The sequence below is a fragment of the Herpailurus yagouaroundi genome, unplaced genomic scaffold, assembly GCF_014898765.1.
Source record: "Herpailurus yagouaroundi ecotype Mexico unplaced genomic scaffold, PumYag 67525, whole genome shotgun sequence".
Taxonomy (NCBI): Eukaryota; Metazoa; Chordata; class Mammalia; order Carnivora; family Felidae; genus Herpailurus; species Herpailurus yagouaroundi.
In genome coordinates, this window is record NW_024420331.1 from 62,304 (window position 1) to 84,976 (window position 22,673).

At 47.1% G+C, this 22,673-nt stretch overlaps 1 protein-coding gene across 6 annotated transcripts in view; it reads right to left on the bottom strand.

The window, feature by feature from the left end:
* Positions 1-22,673, bottom strand: part of EGFL6 (EGF like domain multiple 6) — a 72,328-nt gene that overhangs the window by 21,771 nt on the left and 27,884 nt on the right. For 2 of the 6 annotated variants that reach the window (XM_040467600.1, XM_040467597.1), the window contains exons 1-4: positions 12,613-12,826; positions 12,315-12,427; positions 6,606-6,698; positions 2,095-2,214 (exon numbers count right to left, since the gene is read on the bottom strand). In XM_040467600.1, coding sequence (XP_040323534.1) covers positions 2,095-2,214; positions 6,606-6,698; positions 12,315-12,427; positions 12,613-12,629 — 343 coding nt within the window. In that variant the 5' untranslated portion in view covers positions 12,630-12,826. Of the gene's footprint in view, positions 1-2,094; positions 2,215-6,605; positions 6,699-12,314; positions 12,428-12,612; positions 12,842-22,673 lie in introns of those variants that run through there. The other 4 variants (XM_040467599.1, XM_040467598.1, XM_040467601.1 and 1 more) reach the window with 4 other exon arrangements.

The window sequence follows — 22,673 nt, forward strand, 5'->3', positions numbered from 1 at the left end:
GAGTCTTCTGGAGGGAGTGGGGCTTCCCCAAACATGCTGCTGCATGACAAAAAGGGACAAGGACGAAAGAGTCATTCACTCACTGACATCACTCCCCTTTGTCTAGCACGCCTCAAATGCGTGTGTGATACCTGGAGCTGGGGCAGCCATCCTGTGACTATGAGGTCACAAGCATGAGCATAAAATCCATACCCTGAGGATGGCAGAGATGGAGTCCTTGCCGAGCTGTTCCAGAACTGTGTGCCTCCCGTTTTTTCAGTACCTGAGATAATTTAGGTGGATTTTCCGGTTACTTGTTGCTACACGTAACTTGTCTCCCATAAATGCATTTCCCTAGCACAGGCCTACTATGTACGGATCACGCGTGTCTACTATAGGCAAGTATGGTGAATATACTCCCTTTATGCACCATGGGCATCCGTAACATGCCCATCACTCAGCGGGACAAGAGAGACTGCCAGGAACCAGGTGAAATAAAATTAGGAAAGAGGTCCAGGGCTCCCTGGACACTCTGAGCTATAAACAGGGAGGCACAGGCAACAGCTTCCATATACAGAAATAGACAAAGAGGGTAAAGGATACATACACAGGTCAAGGTAATGTAACAAACACCCACCAATGGTAACATTTCTAGTTTATACTCTTTTCCTCTTGCGTCGCCTCTTAAGATTAGTCTTCAACATTTACCTAATTCTATCTTTCCGTTTGGGAAAAGATACCTTTCTTGGCACTGGTTAGGCTTTTCGTGGAATGTTTCAGAAACATCCATTAGTATATATCTATTTAAAAGTGTTAAGTGATCACTGTAAAAGCCTAGATGGTAATTCCCATGACGGGGTAGGGAGGGAGGTTCTGACAAAGTTCTATTTGGTAGGTGTTACAGGGTTATTCTCGCCTTATGAGAATTCATGAAGCTACATATAATATAATATATAATATCATATGGATATATATATGTGTGTATATATGTATATATATATATATAGGGATGGATACATATATATGGAGAGAGATATATATGGAGATATATGTATATATACGGAGATATGTATATACACATACACACACACACATACATACTTGTCTTTGGTGGGTTTAATTTATAATACTAAGGATTTTTAAAAAAAAAAGACTTTGAATGTCTGCTTTATCTCTTAAGCTTGCTTGCCAACAGAGGATCTCGGTGACTGGTGGTATTGGGCGCTTTGCCAAGGACCGAAAGCACAAGGACCCATCAGGAGAGCAGCAAGCCATGCGCTAGCCAGGACTGTGACACTGTGGCAAAGTCCCGGATGGGCTAGGGAGTCCTAAGACTCTGTAACCACAGGGAGCTAGCAGAACACCTAAGCTCCAGGTTTGCTGGGGACAGCAGGACAGAGCAAAGAGAGTTGGGAGGGGGGAGGAGGGGAAGAAGGGAGGAGGGGGAGAGGGGAGGAGGGCACGCAGGCAGGGAGGATGCGTTTGCCTGTCGGTTGTAACATTAAACCGAAAAACCTTCCCTCTCAATAAATGAATAGATGTACTCTCACCCTCCCACGGGACATGGGTTTCTCTTTATCAAAGAAGGGCTTTTCTTTTCAGGAATGTGAATCGGAATGTATTCCCAACAAGAGTCACTAATCTTTGAGCATGGGGCAAGGGGCGTGAGAAAGGCAGTTGGTGGGAAGAAGATGGGAAGTGGGTGGAAAGAAGATGTCTCAAGATGGAATTTCAATGCATCACCTTCCCAAGGCAATATGCTCATTTTCAGGACGAAACCCCATACAACCCTGCATATAGAGATATGTAAGTTCTTTTTCTTCCCAGTTAGCTGTCTTCTTTAAAAAGCCAGTTGTCCAGAATAGGCAAATCCAGAGAGACAGAAAGCAGGTTAGGGACTGTGGGGGAGCTGGGGGAGGAGGAGTGGGCAGTGATTGCTGATAGGCACAGGGTTTCCTTTTGGGGTGATGAGGATGTGGTGACGGTTAAAATGGTGAATTTCACGTTTACTTGTTTTACCACCTTCCCCCCCCCCCCCCCCCCCCGCCAACTGCTCAGATGGCAAGAATCTAGTCTCAAAGGATGACGGAGAGCAGCCTGGCTGTTGAAACTTACTCGCACACGTGGCATCCGGCATGAGCATGTGGCTGCTCAGGCAAAAGCACTTGTAGCTCCCGTGTGTGTTCACACATCTGTGTTGGCACGGCCGGGGTTTTAGTCCACACTCATTCACGTCTGCACGGGGCAGGGGGAAAAGGGAGAAAGGTTAACCGGATTGGGAAGCATCAAGATGTAGGATTGGGTTGGCCTCCCTGGCGCCTCTTCTCCAGTCATCATGAAAACTCCATCCTGAAGGACGAAGGAGGGTGCGGAGCGAACAGGACGATCACGTGCCATCGGAGGGGAGGCAGACGCGCACAACCACTTTGGACAACTGTTGGGCAGAATCTACTGAAGCTAGATACAGATTTACCCAAGGACCTAGCAGTGCCTCCCCTGGGGAGATCCCCAACAGCAACATGGATATGTGCCCACCAAGAAAACACGTGCTAAAATGATGACAGCACAGAGGCTGATATACACAGGGCTTGAACTCATCAACGGTGAGAACATGACCTGCGCCAAAGTGGGGCGCTTAACCAACTGAGCCACGCAGGTGCCCTGACAATAACGCTATTCTTAATCGCCCCAACCTAGAAAGAATCCAAACGTGTCCCAACAGAAGGAACACTATATGGCAATGAGACTGGACAGAGTACAGCTACAAACACAATGGATGAAGCTCACACACGTGAGAGCGAGTGGAAGAAGCTATGAGACAAACGAGTACATTAAAAATCAGGCAAGGGGCGCCTGGCTGTTTCTGTCATTAGAGCCTGCGACTCTTGATCTCGGGGTGTGCATTCGATCCCTACATTGGGTGTAGAGATTACTTAAAAATAAAATCTTTAGGGGCACCTGGGTGGCTCAGTCGGTAAAGCATCCGACTTCAACTCTGGTCATGATCTCACGGTTCGTGAGTTCGAGCCCCGCGTCGGACTCTGCGCTGACAGCTGAGGGCCCGGAGCCTGCTTTGGATTCTGTCTCCCTCTCTGTCCCTCCCCCACTCATTGTCTCTTGCTCTCTCTCTCTCTCAAAAAGAAATAAAACATTAAAAATTTTTTTTAAAAACTAAAAAATAAATAAATAAAATAAAAACGATACAGGAGGGAAATAAAACAATCATGAGGAGAGGAGCTTATCTTTGGAAATGTGGTCACGTGGGTCCCTCATGGCTTAACTCCTTGAAGAAAGATACAGAAAGGAGAAAAGAACCAAGTTGTACGTAACACCAAAATTCAGCAGGGCAACAGGCAAAGCGTATCCTTGAAAATAAAGAAGTGGGAATTGGAGAAAGCTGATGAGACATAATGGGAAACCCAGAAACGCCCCGTCACTTGGCCCTAACTCAGAGGTAACTCACGCGTCGCTTGGAAGAAGCATTCGGGGGAAAGACGGCATAGCGGAGGGCTGAGGCCTGTCACCATTAATGGATACATCCGGGCTTTGATCAGGCCACCCTGGGGGGCAGAAAGGCTGTGGGGGGGAAACAGACAGTTCCAGACCTGAGCCGACTAGACCATTCCCTCGACACTGATATTTTACTGGGAATCGAACACCAGCATGAAAAATCTCTTCTCTATTCCAAATCTCGGGTGGAGCTATTTCGATACAGAATCCAAGACACGAGGGAGAAACAGGTTTTCTGGCGCGAGCCCCTCTGGTGAGGGACACTGCTGCATGACGACTTAGAAGAGCACGATCCGTGACGCACGTCTCTCCAGCAGGTGGACACGGGGGGTAAGAAGCACCGTAGGGCACCGGCCTCTGTGCTGGTGGTGGGATGGAAGAGGCTCAGAGGTCCCCGCAGAGGCCGCAGGCCTGGCAGTCCCCTCGGCCTACGTAGCTAATCTCTGGACTTAGCAGCAAGGCCTGGGGATGGCGGAGTGGAGTGTGCCTGCCCTTCTCTGGGATCTCACCTGTCCATCTGGAACCCCGGTGGCCTGAAGGACAGCTCAACGTGATCTGCGGCTCTTTGCTCAACTGCTCATAGGGCTGGGGACACTTTCTTCAGGCCAGGGTCTCTCAGCCGCAGCACTGTCGACACTTGGGTCAGAGCATTCTTCGTGTGGGGTCTGCCCTGTGCACCGGAACGTGATCGGTAGCATTGCTGGTCTCTACCCACCAGACGCCAGTGGCACCCCCCCAAAATGCCTTCAGACACTGCCAGATGTCTTCGAGGGGGAGGTTCCCAGATTTAGCAGGTAAAAATACAGGATGCCCAGTTAAAATTTTATTTTATTTTATTTTATTTTATTTTATTGAGAGAGAGAGAGAGAGAGAGAAGCAGGGCTCACCCAAAGTGGGGCTCGAGCTCACCAGATGAGGGACTCGAACTCACAAATCATGAGATCATGACCTGAGCGAAAGTCAGATGCTCAACGGCTGAGCCACCCAGGTGCCCTAAGTTTGAATTAAAAAAAAAATTTTTTTTTTTTAACGTTTATTTATTTTTGAGATAGAGAGAGAGACAGGGCATGAATGGGGGAGGGTCAGAGAGAGGGAGACACAGAATCTGAAACAGGCTCCAGAGTCTGAGCTGTCAGCACGGAGCCTGACGTGGGACTCGAACTCACGGACCGCGAGATCATGACCTGAGCCGAAGTCGGCCGCCCAACCGACTGAGCCACCCAGGCGCCCCCCTAAGTTTGAATTTTAGATAACTAATACTTTTTAATTTTATTTTTATTTTTTGAAATATTGTTAATGTTTATTTATTTTTGAGAGAGAGAGAGAAAGACAGAGCGTGAAGGGGGAGGGGCAGAGAGAGAGGGAGACACAGGATCTGAAGCAGGCTCCGGGCTCTGAGCCATCAGCACAGAGCCCGATGCAGGGCTCGAATTCATGAACATTGAGATCATGACCTGAGCCAAAGTCGGACATTTAACTGACTGAGCCACCCAGGCGCCCTAATACTTTTTTAGTATACCTATGTCTCGTGCAGTATTTAAAACGTTCATACACTATAATATTATCTGTTGTTTATCTGAAATTTAAATCTAACTTGAGATCTCTATTTTATCTGGCAACTCTTTCTGGGGAACAAGATTGCCCAAATTGAGAACCACTGTTATCATTATTATAAATACTCTTTAACATCCTCAGATAAATAGCTTATGACAAGTCACAAAGTATCTTTTTAAATACGCTAATTATAATTAAAGATATGCATGTCAGGGCACCTCGGTGGCTCAGTTAGTTAAGCGTCTGACTCTTGATTTTGGGTCAGGTCATGAGCTCACGGTTTGTGAGTTCGAGCCCCACGTTGGGTTCTGTGTTGACAGCGCAGGGCCTGCTTGGGATTCTGTCTCTTCCCCTCTTGCGCGCTCTCTGCATCTCTCGAAATACATAAAGTTAAAAAAATGTGCATGTCATTCACCCCGACAATTCTATTTTCAGACATTTTTCCTATAAAAATACTCAAGGGTACAAGGATATGCAGAGACTGACATCCGATTTAGTATCGCTTGTAATGGTGAGAAATTGGAGACAAGGTAAATGAGAGCAGTTAAATAAAATCTTTTTTACACAAATGATAAAAGCATTCGCATCACGGCCTAGGATACAGCCTTAAAAAGCACGAGCTAGCTCTGTATGCACTAACACGCAAACCGGCCCACGAGAAACATCCCTGTCTGCACCATCACAGAAACAGATCACAGGTGCTCAGTTCGGCACTCCCACTTAAAAAATGTCTTTTTAATTTTAATTTTTGAGAGAGTGAGAGGGGAGTGTGCACGGGGGAGGGGCAGTGAGAGAGGGAGACAGAGGCAGTGAGAGAGGGCTCACAATGTGGGGCTTGAAGAGCTGCAAGAGAACGACCTGAGTCGAAGTCCAATGCCCAAGGGATTGAGCCACCCAGGCGCCCCACTCCCACTTTTTCATTTATATCCTTTTGCATCGTTGGGTTGTTTTGCTTTTATTTTTTCCAATAAAAATATGCATTTGGTAGCATAAAAACACAATGAAAATTGTTTTATGTATTTATTTCATTTATTTTTTTAACCATTTTTTTAAACGTTTATTTTCGAGAGAGAGAGAGAGAGACAGAGCATGAGCAGGGGAGGGGTAGAGAGAGAGACACACACACAACCTGAAGTAGGCTCCAGGCTCTGAGCTGTCAGCACAGAGCCCGACGCAGGGCTCGAACTTACAGATCACGAGATCATCACCTGAGCCGAAGTCGTATGCTCAACTGACTGAGCCACCCAGGTGCCCCACAATGAAAACTGTTTCAGAAAAGAAAAATTGTTTAGAAAAAAAAATATTCTAGAGGCCAAAAAAGGCCAAAAAAAAAAAGGCCTTTTGTCTGGCATCTTAACAAAAAGATCAGAAAGACTTTTACATTTTTCTAGAAGAGACGGATTGAAAAATCTAGTCCTGAAACCCTTTTCATTCTAAGACTCGGGTTAAGTCTACAAAATCCCGGGCGCTGTCCTGTATCACAGAGCCCCCCGCAATGATTGCATTGCTTCTGAAAGCCCCGGGGAAAGGTTGGTACTGGGACCCTGGCTTGTGGTACTGACCTTGACTGCACGTCTTTCCGGTGTACCCCGGGAAGCATCTACATTTGTTCGGTCCCACGCACTCCCCGAACTTGCATCCGGGTTCACACAAAGCTGTGGAAAGGAAAGATGTTTTGAGCGGGAGTAGATTGCACAGAGAAATGCACGTGTGTCACACTCAGCAGCCTTCTGTACGGCACAGAAATCCGGGGGGCCGTAGAGAGGATGATGTGCTGCTCCCTCTCGGGTCTGTTTTCCCCTTCGGGATGCTGGGGAGCCCTCTGCCTGTGAACGAGAGCACTCGCCCCGTCCCGCACCCCCATGAACGCAAGGTTTTCCAAGTTTATCCTCACTTTGCTTAGCCCCGCCAGGCCTCCAAGTGGCATTCCAGGATCAACAAAACCTCCCAGACCGCAGCCAGATAGGTTTGCATCTAAACACAAAAACATTTAATAAAAGAAGTATAACGTGGGACCTGGAAGAGAGTCCAGAGTAATTCTAGGTCAAGGTCCTCCTCCTTTCTGTCACTCACCTCTCTTTTCTCTTGCATATTGTTTCTCCTGTTTTTCTTTGGAATGAGCAAACTCTATTTCTTTATAATGTTTTATTTATATTTTGAGAGAGAGGGAGAGAGAGAGACAGTGCATGCGCACGCGCGCGTAAGTGGGAGAGGGGCAGAGAGAGACACAGACAGAATGCGAAGCAGGCTCCAGGCTCTGAGCCGTCGGCCCAGAGCCCGACGCGGGGCTCGAACTCACGCGCCGCGAGACCATGACCTGAGCCACAGTCGGACGCTCGACCGACTGAGCCACCCAGCAAACTCTATTTTGAAAGCTGTACGTTATCAGTCAAAAGGATCAGCCTAAGGATGGTGATGGTGATGATGGCGTGTCATTATTTTGTTTTGTTTTGTTTTGATGTTTGCACCCAGACGCCTGACACAAGTGAGGCCCTCGCTTAACATCTGTTTGATGAAAGAAGTGACAGGAGAAAGAGCAAGGCTAGAGCGTCTGTCTGGGTTGGGGGCAAGCAAAAAGAGTCAACGACGGTGGGAAGTTTGAGTCCGGCTCATAGGAAGGAGACGGAGAGACGAAGTAGATCAGAAAAAAAGGAAAATGAAAAAACCCAGAGAGAGGAAGAGGCCAAAGGAATAATGAACGAGAAAGGAGGTAGGTAAGGAGTAGAGAGCCCTTAGCAGCTTCTGGATCTAGTAGGAGCCCAGGAAGCAGCTGGGCCCTGAACGGCTGACTCGGCCATTGCCCAGGAAGGCTACCTACCTCCCCTCTTGTTGATTTGCCAGCTCCGGTAGGTCTACCTCTAAGCATGCCTGTTCCCAAAGACCCCGGCCTCTTCCCCCTCCACCACAGACCCTATTCTTTGTTAACGTCCACATTTATCTCCCAGTTACCCGGACTCAAAATGCCAGTCATCGCTCTTCTCTCTTGTCCCCAAACCAATCCGTTGCAACATCCTATCCCTATCTACCTAAAGGGAACCACGCCGCCCACAGATGTCTGGGACATTACCCTGCACCCGTCTGTCTCCCGCTTCTCCCCGCCACAGCCCTGTGACCAAGTGCTTGACTGGCATGCGGTCTCACAGCCTAGCCCCTGCTTTGGGGGCAGGACAAACTCGGTGGTGGGGTTAAAACTCGAGCTGCCCGGGGATCCAGCCGAAGGCAGACTTCTCTCGAAACCACATCTTTGCCTGGCTTCTTCCCCTGCTTCCCGGCTCCCTCACAGATCTCTCCAGAGAGCGCCTCTCAACAGATTGTTTGTCCAGGAAGCCCCCTTACAGGCTCTGCTCCTCGGAAATCCGATGTCAGATACGACATTAAGCCGATATTCCAGAAGCACAGCTCTGATCATGCCAGGCCTTGCGGAGAAGTCACCAGATGTTATGAACTGCCTCTAGGATACAGTATAGGTACCATCACCATGGCCTGGCTTCATCTTCGTTTATTCCCTTGGCCTACTCTGTTCCCTAGACATAGGCAACCCTGTGGTCAAACCAGATTGCCTACTCTTCTCTAAATCTACCCTTTTCTGGGGCGCCTGGGTGGCTGAGTCAGTTAAGTGACTCTCTGATTTCGGCCCAGGTCATGATCTTGCGGTTCATGAGTTTGAATCCCGTGTCGGGCTCTGTGCTGACAGTGCAAAGCCTGCTCAGGATTCTTTCTCTCCGCCCCTCCCCTGCTAGTGCACACGTGCTCGCAATCTCTCTTGTTCTCAAAATAAATAAATAAACGTTTAAAAATTAATAAATGTGGGGCGCCTGGGTGGCTCAGTTGGTTGAGGGTCCGACTTCGGCTCAGGTCACGGTCTCACAGCTTGTGAGTTCGAGCCCCGCGTCGGGCTCTGTGCTGACAGCTCAGAGAACGGAGCCTGCTTTGGATTCTGTGTCCCCCTCTCGCTCTGCCCCTGCCCCGTTCATGCTCTCTGTCTCTCTCTCTCAAGAATAAAAACATTAAAATATTTTTTTAAATAATAAATCTACCCTTTCGGCCTCTTCTCACCCACGGGCACCCCTTTTTCACCCTCCAATGGTTAATATCCTCCTGATCCTTCAAAGACTACTTTGCATGACCTCTGCTTCCAGAAGCCTTCAGGGGTTTCTCTGGCCATGTGTGAACTTGAGAATTCCACAGACCTATGGCGGGCCTCTCCCACGAAGCCGATCAGGTACCATCTTATTAAATAATTAGACATATATTTGGTTTCTATCCTTGACTTGCATCTCCTATCTGATCCCAGTGCCTTCAGAACACAGACTTAAACATTCATCGTTGTTCCTCCCGCTGCGCTTAGCGGTGTCGTGAACGTGTCAGACACGCAAACAGTTCTGAGTCGTAAGTAAAATAAAAGGTGCAGAACTCTGACCAGGGCAACCTTTTATGGCTCTGAACAAATCACAGGTGAGAAGGTCAGGAAAAAAATGCTTCCCGGCAAATTGCTTTCACTTCTGGAGACAAAAGAGAATTCTGCTTTCCAGCGCCTATTTTGTTATGGATGTGTTCTTGGAGAGGCAGCCTTAAGTTCAGATGTTAGGAAAAGAAATCTGTTACTTTTTTGAGCCTTGAATACCTCTGATGGCTCCCTCGAAAGTTATTTTCAATGTGGGCCAGAGAGGAAAGCCAGGCCCAGGGCCAAATAGAACATGAGAGAAATGGTGAATAATATCCCCGCAGCTCTGAGGTCAAAGCTTCAGCAAGATGTTTTCCATTTACAGTGACTTCGGATCTGTGATTCGAACAGCCAGGGTCCAGCACAGGGAAGTTTGGTTTAGGTCTACAGTGGCCTGAGGTTTAAGTGTCCTCCAGCTAAAGTTCTTGTTCATCCTCCCTAGATTCCTCCAGATTCTTGGTGGGAATGCGTTCACGGACAGCTCTCAGCTCCGTATCTCATCGTGCTACGTGCCGTACATTTGAAGGGTAACGATGTCGAGCTGAGCCATCCCGCCAAGAGCTAGAAAGTGCCAGCGTGGAGTCAGGGCCGCTGGAGGAAGGAACAGACAGATGGAAGTGACTCCCAGGCTGGGGTGTGATTCGGATTGTTCAGGACGTGCGTTCTCGCCTCATTACCATTCAGCCCACACTCTGGCTTGGGAACCAGAGGTCTGGCAGTCGGGGGCTAATCACGCTGTTATTTGGTGCTTCAAGGAGATGACCTTACCGTCAAGAAGGACCATGCAAATTGGACGTGATACAACACGGATTTCAGATACAGAAATCATCGCAATGCAATACCTGAACCTTGGGCTCGGGCAGCAGGGGGAGGGGGGCGATGGTCCCCCCGGCTTGCCAAACACGCACAGTGAGCATTTCGCTCGAACCCTGTGCACGTGCTCTTTTAACATCTTGCTTGAAAGCCTCTCCTGCCTGTGGCAGTACATTGTCCACAAAAACATCGAGAACGTGACCGGCTGGCTGCGCCACGGCCAGCCTGCTCTGATTTAGGTACAGAACAGACCTTACCGCCCTCATTTATTCACCAGAGACGTGTCAGTTTTATGCAGCAGGTGCTGGGGTTTGTGCAACTGTGAGAGATTCCAAAGCATGCGCTCCACGTGGTCTTTGCCCCTTTCCACCTGACTGGCTTCAAATAAAAATGTGCTGTGTCTCGAAAAAGAATACAGCAACGTTTCATTCCTGCATCACCTGGTGCTTTCGGGGACAGGAGAGTTACTGGTCCTTTCCGAATCAAGGGTGATTTATGAGGTATTTTCTACGTGTGCCAGGGAACGAGCATATCCTTCGATGCTTACTCTCCTCGTCCTCTGAAGCAGGGCTTAATCTCTCCACATCGAGGAAGGAGAGCCTCAGCCAGCTTACCCACCTTGCCCAAGGTCACAGACAGCATTCTGAGTTCTCAGGACAATGTCCTTGATCGGGGCCCCACCCTCTTTTTTTTTTTAATTGACAAAGCCCCAGGAGAATGTTCTAACTTTACCGAGGTAGGCAAGAACGACCTCAACTATTTTTCTGGTATCTTTATACTCTTATCATCTGGGCACAAGGAGGCCGATGGTGAGAGATGTTGCATAATAATGAGTGGGTAGGAGCATTATCAGTGCCTTCCAGGGTTTTATAGATCTCAGTTATTATCAAGTTCTGTCTTCACCTGTGGTCTATCCGGCTATTTCTTAACCAGCTAGAGAGGAAGAGTTTAGGGCAGAGACAGAAAGAAGGTAGTACTGTCAAAAAAAGCTAACAGTTTTGCGCCTTACTGTTTATAATCCAGTTGTGTGTTTATCCTATTGAAAAGATTAAGGGCTTTGGGTTCAGATATAGCCACCTGCTAGGGACATGGGGACCATGAGACCAGATTCCTGCCCTGAAGGAATGTACCCCCGGTCAGACAGTCAGCTAGGAGGAATGTGGATAGGATTCTTCTTCACTGTGACTGTGGGTTCTCATAGACAGTCATACAAAACAAAGAGGGGCGTCTGGGTGGCTCAGTCGGTTGAGCATCCGACTCTGCGTCGGGCTCTGTGCTGACAGCTCGGGGCCTGGAGCCAGCTTTGGATTCTGTGTCCCGCTCTCCGCCCTTCCCCCTGCTCATGCTCTCTCTCAAAAATAAACAAACATAAAAAAAAATTTTATAAAAAAAAGAAAGTGACATAAAAGTATGCAAAGCCTCGTCCTCCCTAGCCCTCCTGAAAATGATCAGAGGCCTCTCTTGGGAGTTCCTCACACGTGGTCTGAGAAACCGTATCCAAAGCAAATTATGGTTCCTTAGATTGAAATCCAGACAAAAGGATCAGAAAAATACTTAAAGTGTTTACCTATACGCACCTATCTCTTGAAATATCTAGAAACAGGCATAATGGACTTTAAAAATGTGAGTAACCAAACCATGAAGTAAATGACTTACTTTCTGGTGTGTAATTGGAGCCTACTGGTTGGATGATTCATAATTAACAAGTAGATTTCATTAGCAAGCAATTGGAACAATTATAATTAGAAGGAAGTATACTGGCCCGTTTGAGACCGACAGAAGTAACTCGCAAGACCCCTCTCCTAAAGCAAATCTTGTCTAGAATGAAGGTAGCAGCCACATTTTGAACGGGAAAACATCTCACAGGAACCCGGACCTTGGGTACAGATATTTTCGTCCCTCTGCTGGGGAACCCACTGACAAGCTGGCGACAATTTACAGTGTCACAGGTAAAAACCTAAGGACGCTGGCCTCAGACTCGAGCACAGGGTGGTCTGAGTTTTTATAAAATTACCTTCACAGCCTCCCCTGCTGTTCCTTCTCCAGCCATAGCAGCAGGCCAGCTTAGTTCCGTAGCGACAGAGCCCGGGCTGCGGTGTGGACGTCGACAGCCCACGATCCTTTGCACTGTGGGTCAAGAGCCACCCGTTAGTACTGAGAAAACAGAAAGGGCAACAGAGACCCTTTCCTGCTAGTCAATGAGCAGGAGAGATGACAAGTACCTGGTGAGTTTCAATAAACCCGCCCTAAGGGCTAAATTAGATTCTGAAATCGTCAATTTCAGGTTGCCAGCCTCTGCCACCATCCCTTACCAGCCTTCCCCGATCATAAGCGCTGTCCATTTCTTTCTTCTACAGGGTTAAAAGAACTGCGGAACAGAATCTATAAAACGAGGGCGCGTGAGAAGGGCCCAAAGTTGGTCTCTGGACACTCCGCGGTGCCAATTTTCTGCTCCAATTCCGCATAGACACAGTGGCGATCCAGGTCTGTGTCTGTTTCGCTGCCGAGGGCGGTAATGTGACTCCCCGGCCCCGCCGCTTTGTCCCAGACAAGAGTGCTGCATTCACCCCACTGGCCACCTGGGAACCACTAGACAAACTGGAATCTCCACACGCCACAGGCAGTTAAGAACTGGAAGGGCTCCAGAGACCCTTTGGCAAAGCCCTCTCATGTCACACATGAGGACACTCCAGCCCGGGGTGGGGGGGAGGGGGGACAGTCATGTGCCCAGCAGAGCCGGGTGTCGGGGAATCCAGCCTGGGGCGGGTTCTCGGTCCAGACCGCCTCCCAGAAACACCATTTGCTACACTCCTTAACTGTGGAGCAGGGAGTAGCAAATGTTTCTCATAAAGGGTCAGATGGTAAATATCCTAGGCTTTGTCATAAATATGGTCACACGGTCTCTGAACAGGCACAAAAGTAGCCAGACGGACAACAGTAGGCAATAGCACACAGGTGCGCATAACTGGGTTCAAGAATTCTTTATGGACACCAAAACTTGAATTTAATACACTTTTTGCACGCCATGGAATAGTACTCTTCCTTTGGTTTAGCTTTAACCACTTAAAAAGATGCAAACCACTGCTGGCCCGCGGGCTGGAACTTGCCGACCCCTGATCCGGAGACCGGAAAGAGCGAGCCCGGCCATCAAGCGCCCCTCAGCATTCTGGGCCACGAGTGAAGCTCGCCCACATTTACTTGCCCGCTGACCTAGTGTCAGACAGGGTTGCTACCAGCTTCTGGAAGACAAGACTGGAGCTGTGTATTCTGTGGAGGGCTGGGATGGTTTCCTCCCGCGTGTTAAATACAACGTAAAACGTTTCCCGGGCTCTTAAACAGACAAGGGACGCACGCGTTACCACCTGCTTTCTGCTGCACGACTGAATTCTATGCAATAACACCTTAGTCAAGGTCGGGAAGTTACACAGCCTTGCGGTTTCCCCTTGTGGTCTGCCTCTCCCACCAGCCTGGTTCTTCCGTCAAGAGCCACAAAGATACGGTCTGGGACATTTCGTTAACCGAGAACACCGAACGCCAGGATGCTTTTAGTGTTTAATTTTTCTTCAAGGGGACTTTCATCTTCTGCTGAAGTTAATTTGATGGATTTGTAAGTCATTCGCTCGACCATTTAGAACTGGGTTTTCCAACCTCTACGTGGCGGACGCTTTGGGCCAGATACATCTTTGCCGCTGGAGGCTGTCCTGTGCAACATCCCTGGCCTCTACCTACACACGCCAGAAGCGTGTGGGTTACACACCCACCTCTCCAGGTGTGGCAGGCGAAAGTGTCTCCACACATTGCCACACGTCCCCTGGGGACAAGACTGTCCTGTTAAGTCTCCCTGCAAGTGAGACCTTTACTCAGCACTTGCGATATTGCAAGCACTGTCTTAGACACATAGAGTGATGAAAAGAGACCCACTATTTTCTCTCTTAAATTCCCAATCTATTGTAAACAGATATATTGCAGTCGAGGACAGCATGGTAAGTATCCTTTGCAATGCTTTCAGAGCTCTGACCGAGAAATAATACAGTCACCTGTCATAATCTGATATGGATATTACTAACAATTCTTCAAGGGATCCCACAAACTTTTTTTTTTAATGAAAGAAAAAACTTTTAAAGTTCACTTACTTATTTTGGGGGAGGGGGAGGGACAGAGAGAGAGAGAGAGAGAGAGAGAGAGAGAGAATCCCAAGCAGGCTCCACGCTGTCAGCGCAGAGCCCGACGTGGGGCTCGATCTCACAAACCATGAGATCACGACCTGTGCCGAAATCAAGAGTCGGACGCTTAACGGCTGAAGTATCCAGTTGCCCAAAATACCACAATCTTGACCCAGTCTGCACGTTACTAACAATTCCCAAACAAGAAAGCAGACTACGGAACATAAAGTGTTATGTGTGTCAGTCCACACATCATGATGCGCTTCAGAATCTCGGTTTAGTATTTTAAAAATTGATAAAATTGACATAATAAAACACAGTATGTCTTAGTATTCGCTGTTGGGAAACCATCACCATTATCTAATTCCAGAACAGTTTCATCCCTCCAAAAAAAAACCAAAAAACAAAAAACAAAAAACCCCAAAGCCACACCCATTCGTAGTTCCAATTTCTCCCCCTTCTATCCTCTGACAACCACAAATCTACTCTTTGCTTTGGGATTTGCCTAGTTTGGACGTTTCACATAAATGTAATCATATGCTATGTGATCTTTTGAGTTTGGCTTCTTCCACTTAATATGCAAAAGGCTCATCTGTGCTGTGGCACGTAACAGGACCTCCATTCCTTTCTATGGCTGAATAATCTTCCATTGTATGGATACACCACATATGTTCATCCATTCAGCAGCTGATGGACATTTGGGTTGTTACTACATTTGGGCTATCACGAATAATGCTGCTGTGAACATTGATGTACGACTTTTTGCACGGACATGTTTTCACTTCTAGGAGTAGAACTGCTAGGTCGTATGGTAACCATGTTGAACTTTCTGAGGAACTGACAGAATGTTTTCCAAGATGGCCGCATCATTTTACATTCCTGCCAGCCATGGACAAGCCTTCTGATTTCTCCATTCTTTTTTTTTTTTTTTAATTTTTCTTTTAACGTTTATTCATCTTTGAGAGACAGAGAGAGACAGACCGTGAGCGGGGGAGGGGCAGAGAGAGAGGGAGACACAGAATCTGAAGCAGGCTCCAGGCTCCGAGCCGTCAGCACAGAGCCCGACGCAGGGGTCGAACCCATGAACTGTGAGACCATGACCTGAGCTGAAGTCAGACGCTGAACCGACTGAGCCACCCAGGCGCCCCCGATTTCTCTATTCTCACCAGAACTTGTTATTGTCCATTTTTTTTCATTATAGCCATTCTAGTGGGTGAGAAGTGGTATCTTACTGTAGTTTTGGTTTGCATCTCCCTGATGGCTAATGGTGTCGGGCATCTTTCATGTGTTTATTGGCTATTTGTGTACCTTCCTTGGAGAAAGATCTATTCGGGTCCTTTGCCCATTTTTAAATTGGATTATTTGTCTCAATGTCCTTAAGACGTGAACACAAAGATTGAAACCAGTCGGTAAAAACAGCTATCCCCAAACCTTGGTGAATAAGGTAATGTAACTTTGTCTCACCCTGCAGAAAACTCTTCCCCCTAGGACTTCAGAGTTAGTTAGTTTCTTTTTCTTATTTTTCAAGTTTATTTTTGAGAGAGAGCGAGCAAGTGCACGCATGAGCAGGGGAGGGACAGAGAGAGAGAGAGAGAGAGAGGGAGACACAGAATCCGAAACAGGCTCCAGGCTCTGAACTGTCAGCACAGAGAGTGACTTGGGGCTCGAACTCAGGGGTGGCGAGGTCATGACCTAGGCCGAAGCCACGCAGGCGTCCCCTCGAGAGGCAGTTTCTTCACTACACATGCCTCTCATAAACATTGACAAAGCACACACATCTGCTTTCTCCTTTAACAACCTGGAGCTGATGTTTGGGGAGCAGAGCAGACAGAGGAAGTAACTCTGCCTGGGAAAGAAGAGGAAGGTGTCACAGGGGATGTTGACACTGGGGTTGGATTTGAAAAGAAAACATGACAGAGGTGCCTGGGTGGCTCGGCTGGTTAGGTGTCTGATTCTTGATTTTGGCTCAGGTCATGATCTCATGGTTCGTGAGCCCAAGCCCCGTGTCAGGCTCTGTGCTGACAGTGCGGAGCCTGCTTGGGATTCTTTCTCCCCCTCTCTCTCTCTCTCTCTCTGCCCCTCCCCAGCTCATGCTGTCTCTAAAAAACACAAACATTTAAAAAATAATAAAAATCAAAGAGAAAACATGACAAACAGGAAGACAGGGATGCATTTAATTAGATTTCAATCTATCAACTAAAACCTTGGCGATGACCGTGGCCAACTTCTTGCCTATAGGTTTGCAAGGGAGGGCCTTACCTATTTCCCGACGCCCCAAGCTCAGCTTATTCAATAGGACGTGAATACGTATTGAGCGCTGAGCTGGGGACTGGGGATACAGAGATGAACATAGTCCCTGACTATGAGCTTTCAGACAAGAGGGTGAGGGTAATAGAGGCACTAAACATACTCCATCAGCTATAGAAGCTTAAAGCAAAGAGACACACTCTGGTTGAAGAGTTCCAAGATGTTCCCTCTGAGGGCGCAACCTTTCAGGGAAATGGAAGATGAACAGAAGTCAACCGCGTGGAGTGAGAGAAAGAATATTACAGGCAGAAGTCACAGCACGAGTGCAGGGTAAGAGCTAAGAGACACCATGCTGGTGCTCGAGGAACCGAAAGACGAGAGGATCGGAGGGAACGGAGGAGAGCGGGTTACAACGCAGAGTGCCCTGTTAGTCAAGCTAGGGCTATGGGGCCTCATAACTGAATGGTCATAGGGCACCATGGAAGGGTTTGAAGTAGGGAGGTTATTTGACAACATTTTCCTTTAGAAAACTATCATCGTGGCAGCAGTCTGGAAAAGTGCACAAGATGGAGGCAACACGGAAATAGGGATGCTGGTAACGGATGAATCTTCATTCATTCATTCATTCGTTCATTGAAACATTCAGTATTTACTGAGAACCTACCATGTACCAGGCATTGGGTTAGTCTCCAGAAGCTCAGCAGCGATCATGAGGAACGTCAGCTCTCAGCCTCACACAGGTCGTATTCTGGTCAATCAGACGTGGAGTGTGAGAGGGATGCAAAAATGGGAAGATGGCAGGGTGTTGTTTCTGGAATGGGGAGCATGGATGGAGGACCACATCCAGGAGCAGGGCAAATGAGGAGCTGTCTTTGGCACATGATAATTGTAAGGGCTCATTAGACGGGATGTTGAGGAGGAAGCTGGAGGTTGATTACTGAGTCCATGGGAATGCATGTAGTGTAAGAAGAAAAGAAGGCTTGGGGCACAGCCCCAGGGAAACTAGCACGTGAAGGTGGGCCAAGGAGGGAGGGGAAAGGTCCAGAAAGAGACCCAAACAATGCTCAGAAAGGTAAAAGGAACACCAGGTTAGTACGGTGTCAGGAAAGCCAAATGCAGAGAGTGTTTCTAGAAAAAGCAGGATCAGCTGATGCTGAGTGGTTATAAAATATGATGGTTAGGACTATGGTCTCCTTCCTGAATTGGAATCTTGGCTCTACTATATACGGGCCTGTGACTTTCAGCACGTTACTTCACCTCTCTCTGTCTCAACTGATCTCATTTGTAAAACGAGGATAAAAAAAGTATTTACTTTAAGGGTTTTCGTGACAACGAGACGATTGAATACATATACGTAAAGGGCTTAGAACAGTGACTAACACGGTAAATACCCTCTACCTGATCGCTCTCAGTAGTGTAGGATTATTATTAGATGTGTTGAAGAGGGTATAAGGTTTAAAACTGCCATTGACTCATAATCAACGAAAAGAATCTCCGTTTGAACTAGGTTTCTGCTTCAGTCCGAGTCCCCTGAGAAGCAGAACCCATAAGGGGACTAAACGTGCAAGGATGTTATTACAGGAAACACCTGTGAGAGAAAATGGACGGGAGCCAGGGAAGGCTGGGACATCTATTGGAGCCCCACGGACGTCTGACTCGGAGTGGAGGGAACATGGAAAAAAGTGGAGCGGAAGCATCCGAGGCTGCCGCGTAGTCTAAGGAAGGTTTGGCAAAACCGAGGGGACTCCTGGAGCCCCAGCTGACCTTCAGAGGAGAGTGGTATTTCCCACAAAAGGTCCTGCCTTAGTACCCCTGCCATGCTCAGCCTGGAAGGCGGCCTGGAGGGAGCAGCCCATGGGAGGCGTGGCCTTGCTCAAATGTGGTGATGGATTTTTCTTTTTTTTTTTTTAATGTTTATTTATTTTTGAGAGAGAGAGAGAGAGAGAGAGCACGAGCAGGGGAGGGGCAGAGAGAGACAGAGACACAGAATCGGAAGCAGGCTCCAGGCCCTGAGCTGTCAGCACAGAGCCCGACGCGGGGCTTGAACTCACGGTCTGCGAGATTCATGACCTGAGCCAAAGGCGGACACATAACCCACTGAGCCACACAGGCACCCCAAGTGTGGTGATGGATTTCTAAGAGCAGAGTAGTCGGGGCCCTGGGTCAATTACACCCCCGGCAGTTGGAAGTCTGCAAGGCACATTCTTGTGGTTGCCACAGTTTCCACGCGAATTGACTTGTTAACGTACCTATGAATCGGTTTTCACCGTAAGGGGAGGTTATTATAGAATTTTACCTTAAAGAAAGGAACCTTAGGCATCAGCCCCGTTCTACCCTATCATTTTACACCTGAAGAAACCAGGGCCAAGAAAAAGACCGGGGGACTTTACATTGTATCAAAAGTCAGAGGGGAACACACTTCACCAAAGTATGGAAGGGGAACACAGTTTTCACCTCAAAATATGCTTCTTTGGCATAAGGGCTATTTGGGGCTGATTATTTTTAAGAAACAGCAGACATAGGAGAAGCTCTGAAAACCTGAGAAGAAGAGAAATCTCCATCTGTAAGGGTGTCCCCCTCTCTGTACCAGGAAGGGGATAATGGCTTTATTATTATTTTTATTTATTTTGAGAGAGAGAGAGAGAGAGCATGAGAGTGCACACACAAGCAGGGGAAGGGCAGAGAGAAAGGGAGAGAGAATCCCAGACAGGCTCCGCACTGACAGTGCAGAGCCCGATGTGGGGCTCGCTCGAACCCACGGACCACAAGATCATGACCTGAGTGGAAATCGGACGCTTAACTGACTGAGCCACCCAGGTACCCCAATGATGACTTTAAATTTTTTTTTTCAACGTTTTACTTATTTTTTTGGGACAGAGAGAGACAGAGCATGAACAGGCGAGGGGCAGAGAGAGAGGGAGACACGAATCGGAAACAGGCTCCAGGCTCCGAGCCATCAGCCCAGAGCCTGACGCGGGGCTCGAACTCACGGACCGCGAGATCGTGACCTGGCTGAAGTCGGACGCTTAACCGACTGCGCCACCCAGGCGCCCCCCAATGATGACTTTAAATCTCAAGAAACTGTTATCAATGGAGAAGGCCAGGACTTAAATCTGTGTAACAGCCTTACCCTTGTTTATAGTGCTTTGCCTGGTAACCTCTCATAACCTGCTCCCCCCCCCCGCCAACATCATCTTTGGTCTTTAGCTGGAGATGTTCCTTAAATAACTCCATTTGGGGGAGTTATTTGGTTTTCCTGGGTCTCCCCCATGTGCACAGCAGGTAGATACGTTATTACACTTCTGTTTGGTTTTCTATTAATCTTCTATTACAGGGGGAACTCAGTCAAGAACCTAGAACGGTAGAGGGAAAATAATCCCACCCTCCCGCGCTATTCATTCATCCATCTTTCCATTTGTTCACCCCAAATTTATTCAGTAACTACACATGTTAGGCACTGTAGTGGGCACTGAGACTCTAGACATATATAAGGAACAGCCCCTGCCCACAAAGAACTTATAATCTAGGGATGAAGAGAGGCAAGTGAACAGATAATTACACTCTAACATGACAAATCTTATCCAAGGAGTAAGTTCTCAGGAGCTCGGAGAAGATAAAAGAATCGTTAGGTTCAGGTGGGCAGGTGAGGGGTTTTCTGGATGAAATGGGGGCCTGATGTGAATTCTGGTGACTGACGGGACTTACCCGGGTAACACGAGAGGAGGCTGTTTGGTGGGGAAGATGTTCCAGGCAAAGAAAATAGCCTGTGCCAAGGAGGGAGCCACTAAGAACACGAGGATTGGTGGCCTATCAACTAGAGCTCAGATAGGGGTGTGTGTTTAGAGCAGGGGAGTGGGAAGGGAAGTGGGGAGAGTACGGGGAGGAGAAGGTAGCAGAGAGATAAGCAGGGGCAAGAAAAGGCCCGCGACCATGCAAAAACATTTTGTCCATCCTGAAGGCTCTGGAGAGTTATAGAAGGATTTCAAGCAGTTTGGAAATATCAAGGATTTTGCAAGACAAAGCAGCCTCCGTAGGCATAGGGTGAACTCAATAAGCAACAACATTACTGAAACTTGACACCAAAAGTGAAAATTAACAAGTGGGATGACTTCAAACTAAAAAGCTTCTGCACAGCCAAGGAAACCAACAACAAAATGAAAAGGCAACCTACTGAATGGGAGAAAATATTTGCAAATCATATATCCGGTAAGGGGTTAATACCCAAAATATATAAAGAGCCCATACAACTCAATAACAACAAGACCAACCTGATTAAAAAAAAAAAAAAAAAAGGCAGATCTGAATAAACATTTTTGCAAAGACAGCCAGATGGCCAACAGGTATATGAAAAGATGCTCAACGTCACTTGTCATCAAGGAAACGCAAATCAAAACCACAAGGATAGATCACCTCATACCAGTTAGAACGGCTATTATCAGAAAGACAAGAAATAAGTGTTGGCGAGGATGGGGAGAAAAGGGAGCCCCTGTGCACCGCTGATGGGAATGTGAATTGGAAAACAGTATGGAAGTTCCTCAAAAAATTAAAAAGAAAACTACCATATGACCTAGCAGTTCCACTTCTGAGTATTTATCCAAAGAAAATGAAACCACCAACTAGAAAAGATACACACACGCCCCATGTTCACTGCAGCATTATTTACAATAGCCAAGATCTGGAAACAACCTAAGTGTCCATTGACGGATGAATGGATAAAGAAAATGTGGTATATGGGGCGCCTGGGTGGCTCCGTCGGTTGGGCGTCCGAGTTCAGTTTAGGTCACGATCCCACGGTTCGTGGGTTCAAGCCCCGCATCAGGCTCACTACTGTCAGTGCAGAGCCCGCTTTGGATTCTCTGTCCCCCTTTCTCTCTGCCCCTTCCCTACTTGTGTTTTCTCTCTCAAAAATAAGTAAATCTTAAGAAAGAAAGAAGAAAGAAAGAAAGAAAGAAAGAAAGAAAGAAAGAAAGAAGAAAGAAGGTAAAGAAATAAAGAAAATGTGGTATATATACACAATGGAGTATTATTCAGTCATAAAAAAAAGTGTGAAATTTTGCCATATGCGAAAACATGGACGGACCGTGAGGATGTTATGCTAAGTGAAATAAGTCAGACAGAAAAAGACAAAAGCATATGAGCTCACTTATAGGTGGAATATAAATAACAAACAACAACAAAAAAAACACAAGCTCATAAATACAGAGAAGAGATGGGTGGTTGCCACAGGCAGGGAGGTGGGGGTAAATGTGAAATGGGTGAAGGGGGTCAAAAGGTATAAACTTCTAGTTATAAAATAAGTAAGTCATAGGGATGTAATGTACAGATGGTTAATAATACTATTTTGCATATTTGAAAGTTGCTAAGAGAAAAAGTCTTAAAAGTTGTCGTTACAAGAAAAAGAATTGCAGCTCTGCATGGTGACAGACAGTAACTTGACCTATGGTGATCATTTTGCAATAGATACAAATATTAAGTCATTATGTTGTACACCTGTAATTAATATAATATTATCTGTCAATTTCACCTCAAAAAAAAAAAAAAAAAAGATTGCCAAAGCTGTTGGGATATAAAATCACAACAAAAAAATTGAAATTGGTTGAAACACGATATTTTTTTAAAAGCCTAATTAAAAACTTTGGGGAAAGAGTCCAGGGTCCTCTGTCTGAACCGTGCTCGCACATTACCGCAACTCTCCAGAGAAATCCTTCTTCTCGAGTTTTCTTGCTTTCCCATGCGTGTCTTTAGGTGAAAAGGTGAAGCTGGGAAATCTGAGGTGTATCGATTTCTCCCAAATCATCATTTTTGACGTTGGGTACAAAGCATCACTTGAAAAGCTCTCCAAAATGTTAACGACCCACTCTTGGACCACGCAAGTCCACAAACGAGCAACATGCCTTTTAATTCAAAGGGACAGCCACAAATGGGAGTTTAGCGGTTTAATCATCCGATTCTACATCTGGTCA